Source organism: Molothrus aeneus, chromosome 7 (assembly GCF_037042795.1).
Source record: "Molothrus aeneus isolate 106 chromosome 7, BPBGC_Maene_1.0, whole genome shotgun sequence".
Lineage (NCBI taxonomy): Eukaryota > Metazoa > Chordata > Aves > Passeriformes > Icteridae > Molothrus > Molothrus aeneus.
Window position 1 is genome coordinate 28,545,829 of NC_089652.1, and position 22,761 is coordinate 28,568,589.

At 39.3% G+C, this 22,761-nt stretch overlaps 1 protein-coding gene across 1 annotated transcript in view; it reads right to left on the reverse strand.

Annotated features, from left to right (window-relative positions):
• The window catches only part of MYLK (myosin light chain kinase), a 138,350-nt gene that overhangs the window by 71,871 nt on the left and 43,718 nt on the right, over positions 1–22,761 (reverse strand). The window contains exons 11-15 of the mRNA XM_066553728.1: positions 11,208–11,345; positions 10,379–10,576; positions 8,948–9,194; positions 1,294–1,374; positions 45–934 (exon numbers count right to left, since the gene is read on the reverse strand). Of these exons, the coding sequence (XP_066409825.1) occupies positions 45–934; positions 1,294–1,374; positions 8,948–9,194; positions 10,379–10,576; positions 11,208–11,345 (1,554 nt within the window). The remainder of the gene's footprint in view (positions 1–44; positions 935–1,293; positions 1,375–8,947; positions 9,195–10,378; positions 10,577–11,207; positions 11,346–22,761) is intronic.

Consider the following 22,761-nt stretch of genomic DNA (forward strand, 5'->3'; position numbering starts at 1 on the left):
ATAACAGTGTGCCATCCAGCTGGCTTGTAATGCAATTAATTTACCTTCTTGGGAGATGACAATAGACTTTGATGATTTGATGGCTTTGCTGTCTAGAGTCCAGGTGACAGCTGCAGGGGGATCAGAGGAAATCCGACATTGTAAGACCAATTTTTCACCATCAGCTACTTGAGCATCCTGAAGCTTCTCTGTAAAGGAGGGTGCTGTTCCTTTGCTCGCTGGTGGTTTGCTTGCTGGTGCTTTGTTTTCAGCTTTTTTCCCAATTATTCCACCATCCACCACTGCACACCCACGTTCACAGTTTCTGTCATTCTTCTCCTCTTTCTTCACTGCTAGTTTGGCAACAGGGGCTTGAGAATTGGGGGTCGCATTCTGGGCTTCAGAGTTGGCACGAGCGTTCGGTGCAGGGGTGCCAGTGCTGCCATTCTCTGCAGGTGGCTTCTTCTTGGAGCCCAGCACAGACCTGAAATCTGTAACTGCAGGTTTAGGAGGTGGTGCCTTCTCTGGCAATGGGGTTTTTGGGGTGCCCTTCTTGGCCAGCACAGAGCGGAAGTCCACCTGCTGGGGAGCATGGACTTTCCTCTCCTCCTCTGACAAGGTCTTGGGTTTGACCTGCCGCTGCAGGTTTGCTCGGAAGTCCATTTGCTCGGCTGGGATTTCTTTCAGTTCCTCCTCAGAAAAACTTTTGGTGCTGACTTTCTTGCCTAAAATATCACGGAAATCGAGTTGTTCAGCTTCCTGCTGCCTCAGGCTCTCCTCTGTGTGCTCCCGAGTTTCCACTCGCCTCTTCAGCACGCCTCGGACGTCCTCCTGCTCTTCCTCAGCTACTCTGATTACGCTGCTGTTCTTTTTGAAGCCACTTGTTCTACCAAATGTTAGTTTACCATGATCTCCACCATCTCTTTGCTCTCCAGAGCTGGCTGATTCCCTCCCACTATGATCCGAAAAAGAAAAGAAAGAGAGAGCCAGGAAAGGGGCTGGTTTAAAAATGTCAGGGAACAATCTCAGAGCAGGAACAAAATGTGTTTATAGAAGGGGAGGTTGATTAGAGGAGCATACTCCATTAGTTTATTGCATCAATGATGACTTCAGGAGCCATATAAGGGCACAAACAAAAAAGATCTTCTCTACTCTGGCTTGGTACAATGTGCTTAGCTTGTATGATGAAAACAATTTGTTAGGTCACATTTGGGGATTAGGTTGAACAGCAGCCAGCCTGGGTCTGTAAGGGCAGGGAATTAACGGAGCAAAAAATAGAACCCACCCATGCAAGTCCCTGGGAAAAATACTCACTCTCTGAGCATTTCTGCTGTGGAAGCTGAACTCTCCCGCAGCATCAGGGACACCTGGCAGCTGCATTCTCCAACTTGGTTCCTGAAATATTTAAGTGAAATCAGAAAAACAGGGGTTTCTTCCTCTGTAACTTGCCTGAGCTAAGTGATTGTGTGTTGCACTAAAGCAGCTCAAACCCAGTGTGGCATTCCCCTTTTCTGTGTCCAGCATTGTGGGGATTGACTGAGTGAATTTGGTCCCCTTATATTTGGAGCCAAGCTATCTCAAATAGTTTTTACTGATCTGTTCCTATCTGCACTGGGAACAACATACTCCCTGAACAAAAATCAAAGCAATTTACAGAATGAAGCAGCTGCAAACAAACAAGCTAAAGGAAAATAAATATAAAAGCTGGAAAATCAAGACAGAGGTAAGGGCTATTTTACAAAGCTGAAAATCTTTCCAACTCTGCCTGCTGTTTATTTATTCAAACCCAAGCTCTTAAGTTTTCTAATGTTAAGATATTAAAAACAGGGTCTCATTTCCTTCCCTCCCCTCTGGCCCAACCAATCAGCAAAACCCATCTACACGGATTGCTCCAGCCTGTACGTGTTTATATTAAAAAACATAAAAGTGTCACCATATATGGTGCTGAGTACTTATTCTTCCTTTTGCAGAGGAATACCACAGATGCCTTCTGGAAAGGGCTCCCATTAAAGAATTCATTTAAAGTGCTCCCCGCTCCCCTGCAGCTCCCTCCCTCCCGCAGATATATATCATTCTTCCAGCCCCAAACAGCTCTTCTCTGCTTAACGCAGGAGATGCCAAAAGCAAAATTTAACTCCCCCAGGGCAGCAGTTGTGTAACTATTGCCACCACTCCCCTGACTGCTATTAAAAAACCAGACTTGAACTGATTAAGGACTAGAAATACCTTTTATTAGTGAAAACACTTCTGTCCTTCCCAGTTTAGGTATAAGCTTGTAAATGAACTAGAAACTCCTGGATTATTTATCTTTTTGAGCAAAAATAATTTTTGCTACTGAAAACATTTCCTGGACATAAGCAAAACACATGTGTTGGAGGGGAGGAAGGCAAGAGAGGCAGGTTTTCCCAGCTGTGTTCTGCTTTGAACTTGCTAGATAAGAGCACCTTCAAGTCCACTTAGCCCTGAGGTTTAAAACATGGACTCAGGACTGCTAGCTTGCCATAAATATATTGTCTGGCCTGGTTTTTAAATAGAGCATGGAAATACTTTCCTAGATATGGTACTGTTTGGGTGAAAAACCCCCTATAATTTCACACATTTTTAACTTGCAGTGAAGGCAAGGTAATTAACACAGATAACAGAATCACAGATTCAGCATAAAACTTTGTCTTTATAAGAGCAATTAGTGCCATCACCTTCTCAGATAGATTTCTCCTGATTTCTATAGCTTCAGAAAAAGAAACAGTGGATCAGCCTAACATGAAAACTACAAAGTAATTGGTAGGTTTGATCAAAGTATCTGGATTGTAAAGACCCTGCTGATACAAACATATCTTAAGACCACTAACAGCAAGAAACCAGAGGAATGTTTTTAACACTTTTACATTCAGTAAGTCAGAATATGTACACCACAAACTGCTATTGAAGGCAATCCATGAGGACAGCACTGAAAGCCACAATCCTCGTTTCCTTCAATACAAAAAAACTAGATAACATCTGAGTACCAAACAGAAACTGTCCAAAGTGCAGGAGAGGATCCAAGTCAATGCACAGAGGGTTGAACTCAGCCCTGCACTGGAGACCTGCCATTCTTACTCACTCATATGTGTTGCCTCCATTTGGAAGCAAGAGAAATAGAAAGAAGTTAAGACAAATGGAAAGATAAATAAAAAGAACACCACGTCACCTCCTCCCAACATACTGATTGGCATAAAATTATGACAGGGAAACAACACTGCTGAAAACCTGTTGTTTTCATATAATGCATTTCAAACTGGGCCCTTTTGCTGCTATTGGAACTCCTGAGTTTTTTTCTCTGCTTCTCCAAAGTTTTTAAGGAAAGCAGACACACTCTGGAGCTGCCCATTCACCAGTTCTGCAGGGCTTTACAGGCTGCTGGTTTACCTGAAGACCCCTCCTGTTCAGCACTTAAAACCAAAGCAAAGCTGACTAAGGACAAGCCATTCATGCTGAAGTATAGACAATTTGCAGAGTACATTAAATGTTGAGGCAGCCCTGCTCAGCTTCTGTCATGACTGTTTGGTAAAAATATTTGTCCACAAGAATTGTGTCACAAGTGGGAGAGGTTGAAGTAACAGAGACAGCGCTGTCCCAGCAGAGAAATTCAGGGATACTGCATGTGGTCCTGACCACTGTGAAGAATGGTAGCATTTCTGCAGGACCCATTTCTGCAAGGCATCTTTCCCTCTGCAAATTCTTTGCATATGTGAAGAAGCAAATAAGGCAGGCAAAGTAAATCCTTCTAAAGTAAGCTATTTTTCACAGGGTTTGGAAAATAAAGGAGGGGGTAAGAAAGTAGGAGAGCATTTTGTTCTTTCTATTTTTAAAACCTTGGGAAGCACTTACAAATTATGGCAACAGTGGGACATACAAGTACCTAGATGGAAAAATTATTCACAAGGTAGTTTTTTGATCTTAATTATGATTTCTGATTCAAGTGAATGGCTGAAAAGCAGACTACTGGATACAAACCTTGAGTCTGTGTCTGTTCAAAAGTGTAGCCTTCCCAGGGTAAGGCCTGCTCCCAGTGAAATCAAACTGATGATTTTAGGAGCAGGGAGAACAAACTCTTGTCTTGTGAATTTTGAGAGAGTCTAAAAAGGTGAAGTTAAAAACACCGACCCAGGTTGGAGATCACAGGATGGAAAAAGAGAAACAAGCCAAGAAAAATGAAGAAGGACTGGGTGATTTAGATACCAATTTCAATCAAGAATAATTCCAGAACCTTGGTAATTGTTTTTTACATTTATACAATTTCAGAACCCAGGCAAGGCATAGATGCATAGGGACAGTTAGAAAAAAGAGAGCCTTGCATTACATGGGCATATCTTCAAGTCTTTCATGTCTCTGCTGTTTTGAATCTTGGCAATAGCAACATTACTTGTGCAGCTTGAGGTTCTCTGTGTTGGCATTTTGTCAACAAAACCCAGACAGGTCTTAGTGGCTCTGTTATTGTGGAATAATGACAGACATGGATAAAACCTGTGCTTAGTAGCTTTGCTGTGAAGAAGTGCCTGGAAGTGTTGACTTTTGCAGGACTATTCTGTAGAATGCTCATGCACAGGTCTTATCTTTAAAATGTCAAGGAATATTAATAAAAAAGCCCACCAAAAACAAATAAAACCCCAGCTGCAAAGCCTGAAGCAATTTTAAAAATAGCTCTGCGTCCTATTGTGGGATCAGTTTTCCCTGGAATGGCTTTTATGTTCAAAATATCTTGAAATACTAGTTTCTTGGCAGAACCTACTCAAATATTTTCACTGAACCTTAGATGAGACTTATTGTCTGCATGTCCCTAGGAAGCACTCCCTGGAGGAACAGGAAAAAAACCAGTTGTAATTATACTGAGGGGACATACTGAAATTTCATACCAGCCTACCAAGTGTGAAATAAATATTGCAGAGTAAATTTTTTCAAGAATGAACTGAAAGGGGCGAAGAAGTTGATCCCTACTTAGAGCTGGTGCTACAGTGCAGCTAACTGCAAATGCTCAGAAAGAGGTTTTGAAGCTTTTCTGTGAGTAAAATGGAGAGATAGCCCAGACTCCATGAAGCTTTAGCCCCAAAGAAAGCAACTAATCTACTGGATCACGACTCTAGCTGGTATAAAGCAGAACAGCTCTACTGGCTTCAAAGAGGATGCACTGATTTACCTCACTTGAATGTTTTGCCAGAAGCTTTTTATACCTGAAAGAACAATATTTTTATTTGCATTTTACAGCATTAAGTGGGAGGATGGAACAAGAAGGAGTAATGGCTTTCTTCTCTAAAAATAGACAATGTATTAATAGGAGAAAACAAGGTTTGCAAACTGAATTTTACAGAAAAACAGAGCTATATTTACTGTTAAGCCTAATGAAATGTAATCTTGGGAGTGTTTTTACATTATTTATCAAAATATCTAAATAAATACTAATCAACACTAACCAAGCTTGTATGGAAGATGGAGTGTGGGAGAAGAAAAACACTTAATGTCTGAGAAGACAAAGGATGATAAAGCAGATGATTTGTTTAAGGAACTGCAGCATGATTTCTGAGGTGTCTCATGTTGATTGTATTGCTATAAAGATAAAGGTTTTACTCAAAAATCACAGTCTCTGTCCAGTTCTCACATTTATGATGCACACACTGAAAGAATAGAGAAAAGTCATTTGGGATAACAGGATACCATCACTGGAAGGATGCAAAGGGTAGGAGGGGAAATAGGTATCTTTGTTTTTATGAGTAAGGAAAAGGATTTTTATTTTCCATTTTAGAGTATTTTGAAGGCTGTAAAATGTCCAAATTTCAATGGATGAACTGCAGAAGTGGGTGAACCTGTTCTTTTAAGATTTATCCAGCAGTGTTCCTCAGGGCCTGAGACATAACAGGCTCAATGGAACATTATTAAGACAATTAAAATAAAAAATGCAAATATAGAGGAATCAGGCCTGTGTAGGTTTAAAAAAAGGACCAGGAAGGTCTACATTGACTACTCTTCTAAAATCCAGACTTAACAGTCTGCTAAATAGTAAAAGGCAAACCAAAGATGTATTCTAAATAATGCTGAGGAATGGTAAGACAGAAAGCCAATGAGCAATCATGGATGGATCACACCAGGATCACACTGGGCTCCACATCCTCATCAGCTCACTCTAACTAAAGGAGAAAGAACCAGCAAGCGTCAAACAGATCTTAATCAAACAGATTAAGACCAAAGTTTTAATTTGTGAGCAGCCAACACAACAGAAGAAATATGGAGGTATCAGGACAGAATTTAGAGTTTAGGAATAATGGAGAACAAAATGGTAAAATAATTAACACTAGTAGGAAACTGTGCCTGGACTAAATTAAGAGAATTGGAGAAGGAGTGACTCCCTAAGAGCAGCTATGCAACCTGCTTCTAAAATTAATATGTGAAAAGGAGCTGCACATTTTATTTGAAATGAAAATGATTATGTTTAAAAATAGCCTACTGTCAACTCGGTAAACTCTTTAGTGAATTGATTTATGTTTTCTCAGTTATTCCATATTTGTTAATGGACTTTGTAGGAGTTTTTGAGAGAAAGACACAAAACACAGCCCTCTTCCTCTCAGGTGCTGTTAAAACAGTTTCTGAATATATAAACACTTCTTAATCAAGTATTCAAGACAAATGCAGCCAGTTCAACAGCTATTTAGTCAAGATTATTTAGTGCTAGATTACTGCAACTCTATTGCAAACTTGAAGTTACACAGCTGACTTTTGGCTCCTTGGATATGCCCGAGGCTGTTACCTCTCTGTTACTCATAGTACACAACCAGTGCCTAAAACCATATGACTCTCTGTTCTCTGAACATTCACTGGAATTTTACAAGTGAGAGCAGGGTAGAATGAGGTATCAGCATTCCCTTTGCTCTAATTTCAGCACAGCATTACTCATTATGGATTAGAAAAAGCCAGAATGTATGCACTAATCTTTGTGGGGTCCCCAGTTATTTCTGCAGCGAAAGGATTAGGGAATAGCTACAACTAGCATATGATCTGCTTTCTTGTTTTAGACCTACAACTTTACTTTTTCTCCTTCCCCCTAAAAATTCCTCTCATCTACTAATTGTCTGAAATAATTTCTTTTCTAAGTGTACATTCCAGAGTTATGATAATATGAGACTTCCACTTTGAAAAAAGGGCTCCAGTGATGAATTTGGTCTGAGTGTTCACCAACTACACCTGATCAATATGGTCAACTTCCTACATCAGTCCCAACAAAACTCTCCACAAAGCTCTCCTGGCTCTCCTTTGTCCTTTTTCATTCTTCCACCCCTGAAGTTTTGCTGAAATATCTCATTCTCTTTTCAGTTCAAGTGAAACCACCAGCATATCGTAAGAGAAGATGCCCAGGGCACACAAACTGAGGTGTGGAAATGTACCAGCAGAAGGTAGGAGTTCTCAGTTTCTGCTCTCTCCTGTCGAGGTTGGTGACCTGAATGAAATTGAACTGGCATTTCTAATCCTGCCAGAGATACTGAATGGTAGAAACACCCCTGATCTCCAAAGGAAAATAAATGCAAGAGTTTCTGTAGACATGAGCTGCTCAAATGAGCATTATGAATGTCCCAAATGACCTGGGCCAATTGCAAAAAAGCCAGCTCTGAAATGAGCCAGTTCACAGTTTATTGCAGACTACAAAGGGCCTAAATCTACTGAAGAGCTCATTTGCAAGAAGGTCATAGCATATGTGGCTCTACCTACATAAATGTTATTAATAAGACTTGAAATTAAGTATAGAAAAACATTATAGGAAATCTTGATATTCAACATCTGTAATTTTCTAAAACACCATTTTCTGATGAAAAATAAGTGTCTCATTTGACTTTAAATACTAAAATATACTGAAGCTAGTTTGTGTCTGCCTGTAATAGTCCATGAAATCATACCTTCAAGCTAGGACACATTTACATAGTGACATATCCATCATTTGGGCCATACTGGTTGGAAAAAAAACTATATCTATAAAAAATTAAACTCATTACTTACAAGCTAAATAGATTAAATTTATTAAGAAATCCCCTCCTTTCTTGCATTAAGAAGATATTGGTAATTTATTTGCAAGTAGGCAAAGGACAATTCAGACTTGTACACCTGGCCTAAAAAGTGAGTGTGTGGAGAAAACCAAATAATTTTCTTCCAGTGTAATGGACTCAAATGCCCATGATGATGAAGTAATTTTAATAAAGAAAGGCCCAAACATGAGCCAAGTAAAGCAACTACATCTATGCACAGTAAATAGCACAGAATTATTTCCATTGCAGGTGTAAAGTGCTGTGGCACTTTCTACAAGGTAAGGGTCCAGCAACTCTAACTCTTCATTTAAAGCACAATTATTCTACCAGAATAAAATAAAATTAAATTCAAAACAACTCTTCCAGATTTTCTAGGAATGACAAGGTGTTCAAAGCACCAAGTTGCCTTATTTCAAAGATACGTCAGCAAAAGGAGACTACAACTTGCTTACAAGATTCAGGCGTTTCAAACATGGCCAGGAAACACTTTTTCCCCTTAAAAGTATGGATCTTGTGTAACTGCCCTCCCTAGACAGCTTGTTCCCATGGGAAGAGGCATCCTTACAAATACCTAGAGAGATGCCAAAGATGATAAACAATACCTTCAAAACTCAGGACACTGATTGTGGTTTTCCTAGCTAGAAATTGCTTCCCACACTGCTGCCACAAAGCTTTGCTGTACAGGATCACAAAAGAAAGCCATACTGCTTTGTCCTTTTTTTTCTGACTCTTCTTGTGTTCTCTCTCTTCTCTTGGAGTTTTATTTGTTCTTTTTTATCCCTCAGAAATATTCTGTTCTTTTAGTACCCTAATATTCCACTTGAATAGGACGGGACTCCTGTCTTCTTTGAGCGGGAATTTTAACTTGAAGGTAAATATAACTAATTGGTCAAAGGGAACAACCTTATTTTTCACAGCCAACATACCTGAGCTGAATTTCATACTGCCCTGCATGACGAGACTGCACATTCCTCAAGACCAGTGTGAAGATATCTTCATTTTGCAGGATTTCACATGCTGTTCCCGGCATTATTTCCTTCCCATCTTTAAACCAGTGAACAGTGGGGAAAGGATCTCCAGCAATGGCACAGGATATCAGGACATTTTGCCCAGGAGCTGCTGTCACTGATCTCGGTTTGCTAATGAACCAGGGCTGAATACCATCCTGAGGTTCTGCAGTTTACAAAAACAGTTTACAAGTCAGAGGAAAATGCCAAGCTTGAATGTCACCACTAAGCTAACTAATTTCAGGGAAGGTAATCACAGGCAAGGAAAGTTATTTTGAACATGCATGGTATAAGTTTTTAATCTGAAAATAAGTCAGACTTTAATTTTGGAAGTAACTTGTGTTCATACTAAAATTAATCATTTACTTGGCACTTTACTGGCTTGATCCAAGCTTATATTAAGAACAAAACAAAGGGACTTTAAAGCTGCCCTAAAAGGAATCTTGGAGATTTGTCCTTTGAGAATACGGGTAGAAATAGCTTTAAGGGTGAGTAACAGTACTATGACCGCTGTGCAGTTGAGAGCTCATGCAATAAATCATCATTAACAATTGCATAAAATTGCATTTAATATAGAAGACTGACCCCAAGGCCAGATCTCAGGGGGGATTGAAGGAGAGAGGAAGGTCTGAAGTCAGAGCAGACAGTGACAACAGACTAAGCAGCTCCCTCAAACACTGCAGATAAGATATTCTACATTTAAAATAATAAAAGTCTCACAGGGATTTCCACTAATTCTCAGTAGTGACTATGAGGAAATGTCAATATTCAGTAATACTAGAAGTCCCTGTCACAAAGGTTGTGTGTGCCCAGTCACAGGAAGTCTGTAGGTACTTGAGTGTTTGCTGTGGGGTTAACATCATGTGAGGAGATTTAAGCCAAATTTTTTGCAGCTAGTTCTCAGATTGCAGAAATCATATCTTCCTCACCTGCTACCACTACAATGCTAACATTAAAGCAAGGATACCTAGCTCCTAGAAAGCTTTTTCAAAGACTAAGGACTTCAATTAGAAACAAAAAACATATTAAAAGGTTTACTTTAATCCATAGTTAAGTAAGCCTGATAGTTGTAATCTAAAGCTGCATTTAGCAGAAGTTTTGCACTGTCCCTAGAAATAGGACTCAGGAATGCATTTTTTAAATAGTAACATAATGTTCCAGAGTGAAAAGATTTTTTTTAAAGCTGCTTCTGCTCAATATCCTTTTTAATTCAGATGCAGAGACTGAGAACTTGAGCATCCTTCACAACAAACCTTATAAACACTCATGTATTTTAAACAGACATTCCTCCAGCACATTAGAATAATACATTTCTTTCACCATTTTATAAGGTGAAGAGGAACTTTCTACCTTGAACTGTCAATGTAGCCTGTGTTTGACTTTCTCCTACTTCATTCCAGGCTTCACAGGTGTATTTGCCTGTGTCTTCAGGAAACACCTCCTGGATGTACAGACTGTACTCATTGCCTTTCTTCTCAAAGTGGAAATCTTCTGTCTCCTGGATTTCTTTCCCATTATGCAGCCAGATAATTTCGGGAGATGGGTTAGCTAAAAATAAGCAAGCAACAAAAATCTGAGGCACACGCAAAACCCCACCATATGTCAATTACAAAAAGGAACAAGTTTGGGGGTTTTTTTGCCACCTGATTCTGTAATTTCATCTTCAGAACATTCAGGAATTTCTATTATTAACTCTGTCAATGCTGTGTAATGTGAAATGGTCTGTGTTATTCTGATTAAAATACAAATTAATAAGGGAAGCATGCATAAAGCACGAGAGGGAGAATGAGTTCTAGACACCACAAAGATGGTTATTAAGAGTTTCTGATACCAAAGTTCATATCAAGATTGCTTTCTGCAGCACTAATCTTACCCCAACTGAACTCAATCTTTTTTGGTTCACAACAAAAAACAAGTCCATTTCAACAAGAGGACCCATATTAAACTTATATCATTAAATCATTCTAGTCAAGAAACTCTTCTACAGGTCTGAACATGTTAAAAATGGACAATGTTCAGCCACACTGAAGATCACATTTGAACAACCTAGCTTTTAAAAACTGGTTCCTAGAAATATTATTTCCAAATGCAAAGACAACTGCTAAAAATATGAAAAAAACCACACACTTTGCAGCAGGATTTAATTTTTTTTATGTAACACTGTTATATAGCAACACACCTGATACCTCCACAGTCATTATCACTTGACTTCCATCCATTACTTTGAGGTCAGTCAGGCCCTGAAGGAAGATGGGTGCAAAAGTCTTGTTTAACTTTGCAGCCTGTGCATTCTCTGACTTCTTGCTGCTCTTCTTTTCTGTGAAGTCAAAAAAAGAACCAAAAGGGTCTCTTACTGGAATTTTCAAGACAAACTTTAACTGACCTTAGGCACAACATGATTTCAAGACAGTCGTTTTGCTTCAGCTCTCAGAAGGCAAAAATAACTGAAACCACCTAATAAAGCTGTTTTGCCTTGCCAGTATTCCAAGCAGAAAGACAAGAAATAGGAATGGAATTGTCCTCCTTCCGAAAATCCTCTTAAATCATTGTTAACAGATATCAGAGAGTATCACTGAGAAATCACACTCATTTTTCCCCAAGTACACATGCTCAGGTAAAAAAAAAAAAAAAAGCAAAGCAACCCAAAAACTTGTAACCAAAAATTCAGTGCCTGTAATCACTGCTAAATTAATTTGAAAACCCTAGGGGATGTTACAAGTTGCCATTGCTGTGATTGATGAGTTAGAAATGCAAGCTCACTGCAGCACAAGATTTGTAACTCTGTAAGTAATTACAAACCATTTAGATTGTTAGATGGTCGATATATCCAATAGGTTTGAGGTCACCACACTCCTCTCCTTTACTTCAGCAATTGACTGATGATAGGAAAGACTGAAACCTGAGTTATCAATATATATCAGAAAACTGTTGGATTAGGGCTTTTAAAATTTTTCTTTTGAGGCAGTACAATCAAATACTGAGAGAATTTAGAATTAAATAATCCACTCTTAAGTCTATCTGTGATATGCTGTTTCCACTAGCCACAGCTATTCAGAGGCTATGAAACAAGACTATTTAACTGTGATCTATATGGTACACTAGACCAGGAAATCTACTCCTGCTCTAAAAACCTTAGCAAAGACACTTCTGAAGCCCAAACAGTGATCATGACCAAATATAAAAAGTCATAAATATTTATCAGTCCCTTGGATACAGTTTTTGTCTGGTTTAGCTTGTTTTCAGACCTCTTATGCTTTGCCTTTAAAATTCCAGCCCTACGTACATGTGAAAATATTTTTATTTTGTTTATCCCTACCTTCAAAATTTTCAAAGGAATATCAATCTCATCCAAAATAGTATTACAGAAAGTGCCGGGCTGGAGAAAAACCACAATTCATAAAATTAGTGATTAGAAAAAAAAGGCAGCAACTCACTGAGAAAGCCCACTGAACCTCCTGGAGGTAAAAAGTTAAGTTTGTTCTGGGGTAATTTGAGCTCAACATAAATTTGGAAGCAGCGTGGAGGGGAAGTTTTTCCTCTTCTCTAGCAAAGCTTTTTCTAGCCAAAATCTTGTCTCACTGGCTCATGCTGCAGGTCTTTTCTTGGCACTGAGCAGGGAGACATTGATGCATGTGAGAATGGAAATATGGGACCTGAGTGAGACCCATTTGGATTGGTGCTATGGAAGCACAACTCTGAAATTCCTGATTCCCCATCAGACCACACTGATGAGCCTTAGGGCTTCCCACAGCACCTGCTTGGAAGTGACTAATGCTGTACAGAAAATAGCCGGGAAGCTGGGGGAAACTCATCTAGAGAAATAAACTCCTGTGGCTCACCACAGCCCTCTGTTTTGTAATGGTTACTCAGAGAAACTGCTGTACAAAGCAACATCAGCACATGCACCTTCACTGCTCTAATGCCTTGCAGGAAATCCCTCTGTCCCTCAAAAGGAAACTGTGTCACAAAATGTGGGGGAAAGAAGAAGTCCACATAATGAAAAAAGGAGGAAAAGAAAGGAAGAAAAGGGAAAAAAACCCAAATAAAATAGTAAGACAGGAAAAAAGCATAGGGGAAAAAAAAGAATGAAAAGTATGGTTAAAAAAGCATTCTTGTTATCCTTTTTACTGAGATAACTAGTAACACTGCAAATCTAGAAGGCAGATATACAAGAAGAGGAAAGCAGGGAAAGAAAAACAAAAGCAGAGGTGTGGCTCTAGACCAACAAAGAAATCATGGCTAAAACAACCAGTATTGATTTCATGGCAACTTGAACAGGGTTTCTTCAAAACATAAGTGTCCCCCCTACTCTAAAAATATATAGTTTTAAAGGGGATCTCTAATCTTATGCTACTGTTGTTTAGAAGTGCATGTTAATCAGTAGCATTTTGTACCAACAATTTTATCAGAATATCGCAAAAATCATCAAATATTTCTTGATGTAGCAGCAACAATTAAAAAGACTTTAGTTGTAACCCATAAATGCTATTTCATTAAGAAAACATGGGGGCTGATTTAATTTTTTTTCCTTTACTTGAAATTTGATGTTATGGACTTCTAGACTTAGAAAAAATTCAAGTTATCTACTGACAACTTTAGTTTCTCACAGATGTTTTACACAAGAAAATGCAGTCCATTTTAATTCTGTTATTTAGTCTAAAATCATTGCATTTTCTCAGAGGGACTGGTACAATCATGCAGAGGCCAATTTACAAAGCCTGAATGTTAACTATTTTCAAATTCTTCTGAAGCTTGTAAATGCTTTTAGTTGTTTATTTATGATAGCGCTATGCAGTGACTCAGTGTTTGTCTGATGAATGCTTTAACATTTCACAATTTTACAAAGTAATAGCAGTACTCTACATATAATATACCTAAGGGCTCCTTCAATTTTAGCCTTACAGGTCTTCTTTGGAAAAACAACAATAAAATTGATTTTGGAGGGAAAAGATGGGATGCTGATCATTTGAGATTAAGCAAATAACTCTTATTCCTATTTATGTTGAAAAGATACTGTGTGATTTTACTTCCTTTTGAAAACACCTGGCTTTATTTTGACATTAAAATATTGAAAGGAAAATCATACACAAAAAGCTAGAAACTGTTTGCAAAAGGGTGGCTTCAAGTGCAACAAACATAGAAGTTCACATTCCCTGGCCATTGCTAGGTGCTTGCTGGTTTCATACATCAGGAACAAAATCTATGACCTGTACCAGGAAAATAGTAGGGAAGCAGAAATGAAAACAGGACACAAAAAACAAACTGCACAGAAAGTCCTGGCCAGGATTAGTGCTTGCTTTCCCTCATTCCTCCAAAGTCCCTTTGACCATATAAACTCTGCTGGGGTTCAAAATCCATATGTTCTCAGGGAGTGCTGGCTTCAGAGCCCAAAGCAGGAGGACAGGAGGAAAGCAAGAAGGCAGAGGCAAAGCTCCCAGCTGAGATACTGCAAGTCACTGTGTTTCTGGCTGCAACATCCTCTTTCATAACATTGCAGGGTATTTCTGCTGCCAAAACTATGGACAATAAAAGTACAGCACATCTGGCACCAGAAAGGAAATCTGGAACCCAAGGAAAATTTTGTTTGACATTAGCATAAAGGCATGACTTCATTATGTATCTATGCATCCCCAAGCTTATTCAGCTGGATGTGAAAAAAGAGGAGATCTGATCTCTGTCTATTATGCTAATGCTCTCTAATCACCTATAATAGCCATTTAATAGCTCCCTCATCACTCTTAATTTTTATTGCTCTCACATAGGAGTCGGTTCATCTCTAAGAATGAAAACAAAGAATATAAGAGTCAACACACAGTTACTAAAATTTTATCTGTCAGTTAATTTTCTCTGTCCCTTTCCCTTCCTCAATCAGCTTCTGATAGTGCACTCAATTCCCTCAGTTCATGGGGGACATCAGAGAGCCCTACCTACTGCTCCTACAGATGGGCTTGATAAAACTCAGGTACATTTCAATGACTTCTTTTCAGAACTTGTGTCTAGTGTACTTTACTGTAGCTTACAAAAGCTGCCACCATTTTATAGCCACAGCTGTTGGTTTTACACAGGTCAAATAGTGTAAGATAATATGGAAGAGAGCTATGATTTTCTGAGAGACATCTCACAGAGAACAATTTTTTGCACAGAGCCTGGCACAATGTGTAAACCCAGCTGGAGCCTTTCTAGTGGACAGTGATCTCTGTCATTTCAAGAGGTTTTTGATAAGGTGTTACACAGATAGATTTAAAAGTCCATCACAATGATCCCACTTAAAAGTTTCCTGTTTTTTGCCTTTCCTCAGGCTTTAATATGCATGAATGTTGGGAAACAGCAAGTAATAAGATGCACAACTCAGTGGGAAACACAGCCTGGGAGACCAGAAATAGTAAGCAAAGCATGTAAATGGTACTTTTTATACCCACATATATTTTCAACAAAGCAAAAGGAATATAGGCTTTTCCCACCACATTCCCTTACCCCTGAGGGTTCATTTTTTATTAGAAAGGCACTCTAATAAGCACTCAAATCTATGTTTAAAAAAGCCACTTACTGCATTAAATCCATAGAGATTAAGGAGAATTTAAATTCTTTCAATTTCTTAGGAAAAATACAAATTCTTGGCATATTCAAATGGCAATGGGAAAAGATATATTATCTTTGATATAAAACTATTTCTACTAATCTCTTATTCTCTGCTCCATGATTTATGTAATCCATAGTAATATAATCTATCTACAGTGACTACAAATATGGATTATTTATTAACCTGTATTATTATAAATTTAAAGTGATAAAAAATGCTCTCCTTTAATTTGAATTTTCTCAATCCAGGTTTTAAAGAGTCCCTACATAAATGTAACCTCTGCATATCTGCAGACTGGAAGTTATTGCAAGAGGAGTCTTAATGTTAACTGTGGGTCTAAACCAAAATAAACTTGCATTTTGTAAAGCTTTGATCTGGATCAGGACTTGGGACTTCAGCATATTTGTAAACATATTTATATTGATAAGCAATGGTGAATTATTGAGCTGAAGGTGCATATCTAATAGAAAAGGGGAAAATTCATGCTGCACTGAAGAGTTAACCTAGTACAAGTCAATTGCACAATACACCTGTACCAGTTTAAGGGCAATTATGCAACCAACTATTTAAAGTCTGAGGTAAAAGACACAGATAAATCTATATCCTTGAGAGAAGGAAAAAAAGAATCAGTAATTGCATTGTGGCATTTCCCTTCCCAGATTTGCTGCCAAAACTGAAGAAGAATATCCATATGAGGATGCAAACCTTAAGAAGGTTTCCAAAGACCAGACCTGGGCTTTACCTGGGCTGTAGTCAAACCAGTTAACATTTTATGGACATCATCTAGTCTAGGAAATTTTCTTGTTCATCTGCCTACCCTGATGTACTGAAGGTATTTTCATGTGAGCTGCAGAATGCTGACACCTCCTGTTGAAATATCAGGACTTCAGAATGCTGAGCACTGCACAGAATCACACAATAACTGAGTTTGGAACGAGCTTCTGAAGATTGGCCTTTCCAGCCCCCAGCTCAAGCTGGGTCAGCTACAGCACAGCATTTACACACAGCTCCAGTGCACCAACTCAGTGGCCAAGGCCAGGGTTACAACTGGTCACAAGTCAAGGACACACAAAGAATAGAGAGTTTGCTGCCTTATGTTCAGAGCACTGCAAAACCTCGCAGTGTTTAGTCTTACAAGAGGTTTAATTATACTGGAGGAATCTGTTTGCCAGCATTGTGAGGTTGGCTGCCAAGCAATGCCTGCTCCGAGCCGTGCGGAAGGGCTGCCTCGGCAACATTTACCATTTATGGTGCTTAAATATCAGTCTGGCTCACAGGCCAGTAACTCAACTGAGCTGAGGAGAATGCTTAACTCACAAAGCTCTGTGTGAGCAGGCTCAGAGAGAGAAGCACCAGATTCCACTAAAACCTCTCAAAACAAGACTTGGGTTCACACACAGATCTCAAGTTTGAAAAGAGTTTCACATCCTCAAATGTTTTTGGTGTAAACAAATCCAGCCATTACTAAATCTTAAGCTAACAATGCTATTTGTAAAGTTAAGAGATTTTATAAGGCAAAAAATTTATATGAAGACACACATTTGTCTTTCTGTAAAGTGTCTTTGCCTCAGGCCTGAGGCATAACATTTTCTGAGAGTTTTTCGAAAATTCAAAACTTGATTTATAATAGCATAAAAATGTATCAGACCTTTGTGCTCCTGAGACATCTAGGAACATTTCTGCTTTATTAAAGATCTCAGGTTAGTATGCCATTTTGCAAACTTAGGTCATGAGAACTAGGTGTTCAATGACCTAGCAATGTCATTTAAACATTTACCTCCCATCATTTTTTTTTTGCAATTATAGTCTGTTTTTTGTAAATGGATGGTAAGATTTAAGAGCTGGAGCAAGTTATAGTCTGCATGCTGTCTCCATGCTGTCCAAAACTGAGCTGTGCATGACACAGAAAAACTGTTAACCTAAGACTGACAATGCCCTAAGCCTGTACCAGTCAGGGTGGCTGGGGATATGCAAAGGAGACCAAGTTCCACTTTATCTTGTCTGGAAATCTTTGTTTTACTCTGGGCTAGGCTTCAAGCCCTATCCTGCAGCTCCATGTATGCCCCTTCTTTCCAGGGTCTTTCCTTTGTATGGGATACCACCAGGTCAGCATTTTAACCACTTTTGCCAACTCTGTTCTGCAAACAGTTGTTCCAGTGGAGCAGTGGAACAGGCTCCCCAGGGAGGTGGTCACAGCACCAAGCCTGCCTGAGTTAAAGAGCCATTTGGACAAGGCTCTCAGGCACAAGGTGGGATTCTTGGGGTGTCCTGTGCAGGGCCAGGAGCTGGGCTCAATGATCCTGATGGGTCTCTTCCAACTCAGCACATTCTACAATTCTGTGCAACTGAGATGGCACCCCAGAAATCCCACTATCAAAAGGCTGCACCAGTAAGAATCATGGTGTGGGTGAACAGTCAGAATAGAACAGACTGTCTCAGGTGAATGGGGTCTACAAGGATTATCTAGTCCAGCTACCTGACCAGTTCAGAGCAGACCAAAAGTTAAAGCCTGTTGTTAGGGACATTGTCCAAATACCCCTTAAACCCTGACAGGTTTGGGCCACTGATCACCTCTCTAGGAAGCCTGTTCCAGTGTTTGACCACCCTCTCAACAGATGATTCCTGTTGATCATGTGTCACAGTTGATTTAGAGGTAAGTTTCTTCATTTCTTTCTTTTTTTCATTTTTTTTCTGTCAGCATCTCACCTTTTAATTTCATTTATAAGAAATGTTAATGCAATTTCTGACATTTAAATTTTTCTTATTCTGCATGCATTCATCCCTCATTTTTATTCACACGTGTTTTGCTTTTGCCTTTCAGTTTTGGTTTCTAGCTGGCATTCTGTTCCACATTTGGTCTTGAGGTCCTGCAAGAAGGCAATTTAAAAAAAATGACCCCAAACTTAGAAGGGCTGATCAATAGCTTTTGATGAATCATACAGAATGCTGGACTGAGCTCTTTGGGGCACTCCTGAAAGCTTTGCAACAGAGTTCTTTGATGCTCATGACATTTTATCTCTGACTTTTCAATACAGTAACAAAAGCCCTCTCCCTTTCACTTAGTGCTCTGAAACCAATACTTACAAAGACAAGTGGTCCCACCCAGCTACTGCTCTGGAATGCCTTTTGGACATTTAATAGGACTAGACTGGCATATTTTGTAAAGTCATCTCTAATCACTTATGTTATGCTTGAAATAAAGCAAAATGCTTTCAAATAAGCAGTGACTTTGATAAGCTGTCACAAACATTTCATCAGTGTTGGAAAGTAAGAGTGTTCTTTGCTTACCTTTGGCAGAAATATGGATCTCAGAGAGACAGAGCTGTGGCCTCCCAAAGAGAGGCTGCTTACTGCAGTGATAACCTTCTTTAAACGATTAATGTCTAAGAAGGCTCCTTCTGAGACAGAAAGAAAAACAACCCACGACCTGAAGAGAGCATTTCTCATGACTGAAGGAAAAGATTCCTACCTGAAAGGTTTTCTTCCACCTGGTTATATTTTATGGTCCCACTCACACCAGATGGGAGAGTGCCAGGAACAAAACAAACTGGTTTTTCAGACAGCATCTCCCTTTGCTGCTCTGATAAACTGGCTGCAGCAGGGACTGTGGCAGGCTTTCAGGTGGCTCTAATCTGCTCGTGCAGTGACCAATGAATGACTACAGTAATCGGCTTGGAAGGGCTACAGGCTGCCCAACATAGACACTTATGCTGGGGAGGCTGCATTGGGGAAAAAAAAAAAAAACACGAACAGAAAGTGGTGGGGGAGAAAGGGGAACAGATGTGAGCCCAGGCAAATGCACTGCTGGCAGGGAAAGAGAAACGAGGTCAAGAGCTAATAAGCAGGAGCAGCTCTATCTGCTGAATAGTGTCCGCTTACAAAGAGTATTAGGCCTGTATTAAAAAAGAAAGAAACAAACAAAAAACCAGCAGTGTGCAGAAAACAAGCATCAGCAGAATGTGTGGCTGCAGAGCATTAGAGCCCACAGGAGCACTGTGGCTGCCAGCCTGCCCTGCTGCTCTCACTGCCCACACCTCATGTTCTCCACCTTAGAAACAGCCAGTGGTGCTGCTGCCTGGGGCAGGGAGGCTGCAGAAATCTCAAGGAGCGTGCAGTGGGTCAGGTATTTTGCTTGTCATTTACTGAAGAGCTGCAAGGCAGAGGACATTCTCCTAGGAGTCCCTGCAAGTGCTCTAGCTTGATACCATACCTAGAGAAAGCTGGACCAGGCAATCACCTGCCCCTCTGACATACAGTCTGTTTGCAAAATAAGAGAAGCTTCCCCATGCAGAACTGATGTGGTTTGGCACAGCAGAGCCCACTCTCCCTGCAGTCCATAATCATGTGTAGCACACCCAGGTACTGGTGTGAGTGTCAGGTAATTAAACATCCCTTTGACACGTTTTTTCTACAGGTGCACCTGACCTGTAACTCCTTGTCAGTGTCAGTTAACTGATCAGACAACCACATATCAGAGGGCTTATCTCAGAAATGAGGCAGACCTGAAGAACTATCACCATTTCTGGGAGCTGGCCTTACCTTCCAACTATACCAGTTATTACTTCCATCTGTATTGTTTTTATACTCTGATTGTCATAGCCTAAGCAAAACAGTAACGCCAACTCACTACACATGTGCGTCCAGAGTCAATTAACTTTCCCTCACCTCAGTTTCCTATTCATAAAAAACTGATTAAACTATTCAACCACCCTGATTAAAAATGATTAATAAATTCATAATAAATAATTTCATAATTTATTCATAGCCTGATTAATACATTCATAAATAAAACTGAGTATCTGCAATCCCCATCAGTGTATAATCACCATATATTTCAGGTGACCTGAATGTACTCTGGAAATTCCTGTTAAGAGCTGGTTGGTTTGCTTGTTTTTTAAAGTTGGATGCCTGGTATATTTAAAAATGGCTTGTATACCTATTTTCATATCATAGAACAATAAGAAAATTGTAATACGAAATGTGAAAATGTGAACACCAAATACAATAGCTTGCATACACAATAATAGGAACAAATCAGTCATGCACACGTTGTTTAAAAACTTTAAAAATAAAATATACATCAGCCCCAAAGCCTCCCAAACTTTGATTTTCCTGTCTGTGGAAAACAGCAAAAAATGCGTAAGAAAAAAAATAATCCTACATTTAGTAGAAAATGGTGCCAGTTCAGGAATTTCTACAATTGAGTGTTTGAATAACACTGAACCATGTTTCTCACCTCTCAGGCTTAATGGCATTAGGCCAGCGCACCCCACTCACTGGGAGGTTCAGTTAGAAATGATTCTCATGGTGAAGACATTTGTTAAGCTGGTTTTTCCAGGGAGTCCTGCTCAGTCTCTGTAGCTCCTCTCTACCTGTGTGTCAGCTTTGAGAAACTGCTGACAGAGGGAGGACAGCTGTCAGGGCTCACCTCATCTACTTAGTCCTTTACAAGGCCAAAATCAGCTTCACCTTGATTAACTTAGTTTCTCCACAGACTACCTGATGGATCTACCCCAACTTACTCAGCCTTCAGATCACTTTCTTAAGCACAGAGATCTGAAGTGATCTGAATATGGTAATTTCTCACTTTAAATAAGCAGAAAACTGATGAATTTGAATTTTTTAAAGACTATTACACTTCTATATGAATCCCATCCATATGAAATGTGGGACTTTTTTTGATACAGTGCCAAAAGCCTCCTACAAACAGCTAAGTACCTTCACCCTTTTCCATACAAAACTAAGGAGTAATACTGAGGTTGCCCAGTGCTAGACAGAATTTATCCTGCTTAATAATAAGGAAGAAAATGACAACCATAAATGAATCTGAGACTGATGACTTAAAAGGAAAGTTATGCCACAATTAGCTTAGCTAATTATCCAGGGCCCAATGCAAATCATGCTGAAAAAAAAATCCCACTCTTGAATTTAACTGGACTTGGAACAGTAACCCTTTATTGGGCAAAGGACCTTTAAATGTTTCCTACAATAACTTCCTTTCAAAAAAAAACAAAGTAATAGACTATCAAAAAGGCAAAGAATTCACAGATTTTCTAATCTAAGTTGATTAGAAAACATGGTGTGTGGCTAGATAACATCTGTAACCTACTAGCAGGTAAAGGATCATCCTGCACTACAATTCAGATGTGAATTTAACTGTTTGACACTCACTATCCTTGCTGCTAACTTTTCTGAGTTATCTATGAGCTGAATTTCATTTAGAAAAATAAAATCAGTTTTATTGTTAAGAGAGGCTATTCACTCCAGGTAAGATTTCCCCAGTGATCAGAGTAGCTATGTCCGTTCATGAGATCCTTGCTGTAGTAGAGCAGCAAAGCCAAAAATGGCAGTATGGATTGAAATGTAGACCTTGACAGAGTTGTGTCCAAAGACCACAGAAGCAAATTAAGGAAAAGCTGGATTCTAAGACTGGTCTAATACTGATGATATGCCAAGAACATCCATTCCTTCTTAGATTAAATATGGCTTACTTCTCACATACAAAAGGAAAATATTTCTCTAACAATGAATGAAAAAACTGAGCACTGCAGCAAACTTGACATCCTTAAATCATCTTGGAGACAAAAAGGACCTGGATAAGGATGGGTTACAATTCAGAAACGATTTTGCAGACTTTATTCCACAATGCAGTGTTTGGTCAGGTGAGGATTTTTGAAGTTTTCTCCCTTTCTGCACATACAACTATTTTCTGTGGTAATCTGTTTGCACAGGCTGAGCATTTAGAGAAGGCTTAGTAGCAGCATTCAGAGACTCAGAGAACTCTAATGCCAAGAAGCTTTTGATAGAGATTCTGATGGAAAAATATACACAAACAGAAAAGAGATTTGGAAATTAGATTTTAAATTTGGTACTATTTTTGGCAGAAAAATCCACTTGATCTGAGGAAAGTTATTGTAATCCTCACGGCCACAGAGACATAATGAGTTCTAGGGAAGAAGAAGACAGGATAGCTAAATAGTAAAAATATTGAACATGTAGTTTTACAGCCTTTCATGTATGTTCTTAATTCTGCTCTTATTCTTCCCCCTCCCTACTCCATGACTCCTAGAAAACAGAATGGGATGCAGATGAGAGAAACCAACTCCCCATGATGGCGGCAAAGCAGCCTTCCAGCCCAAACTGTGTGAAGTGC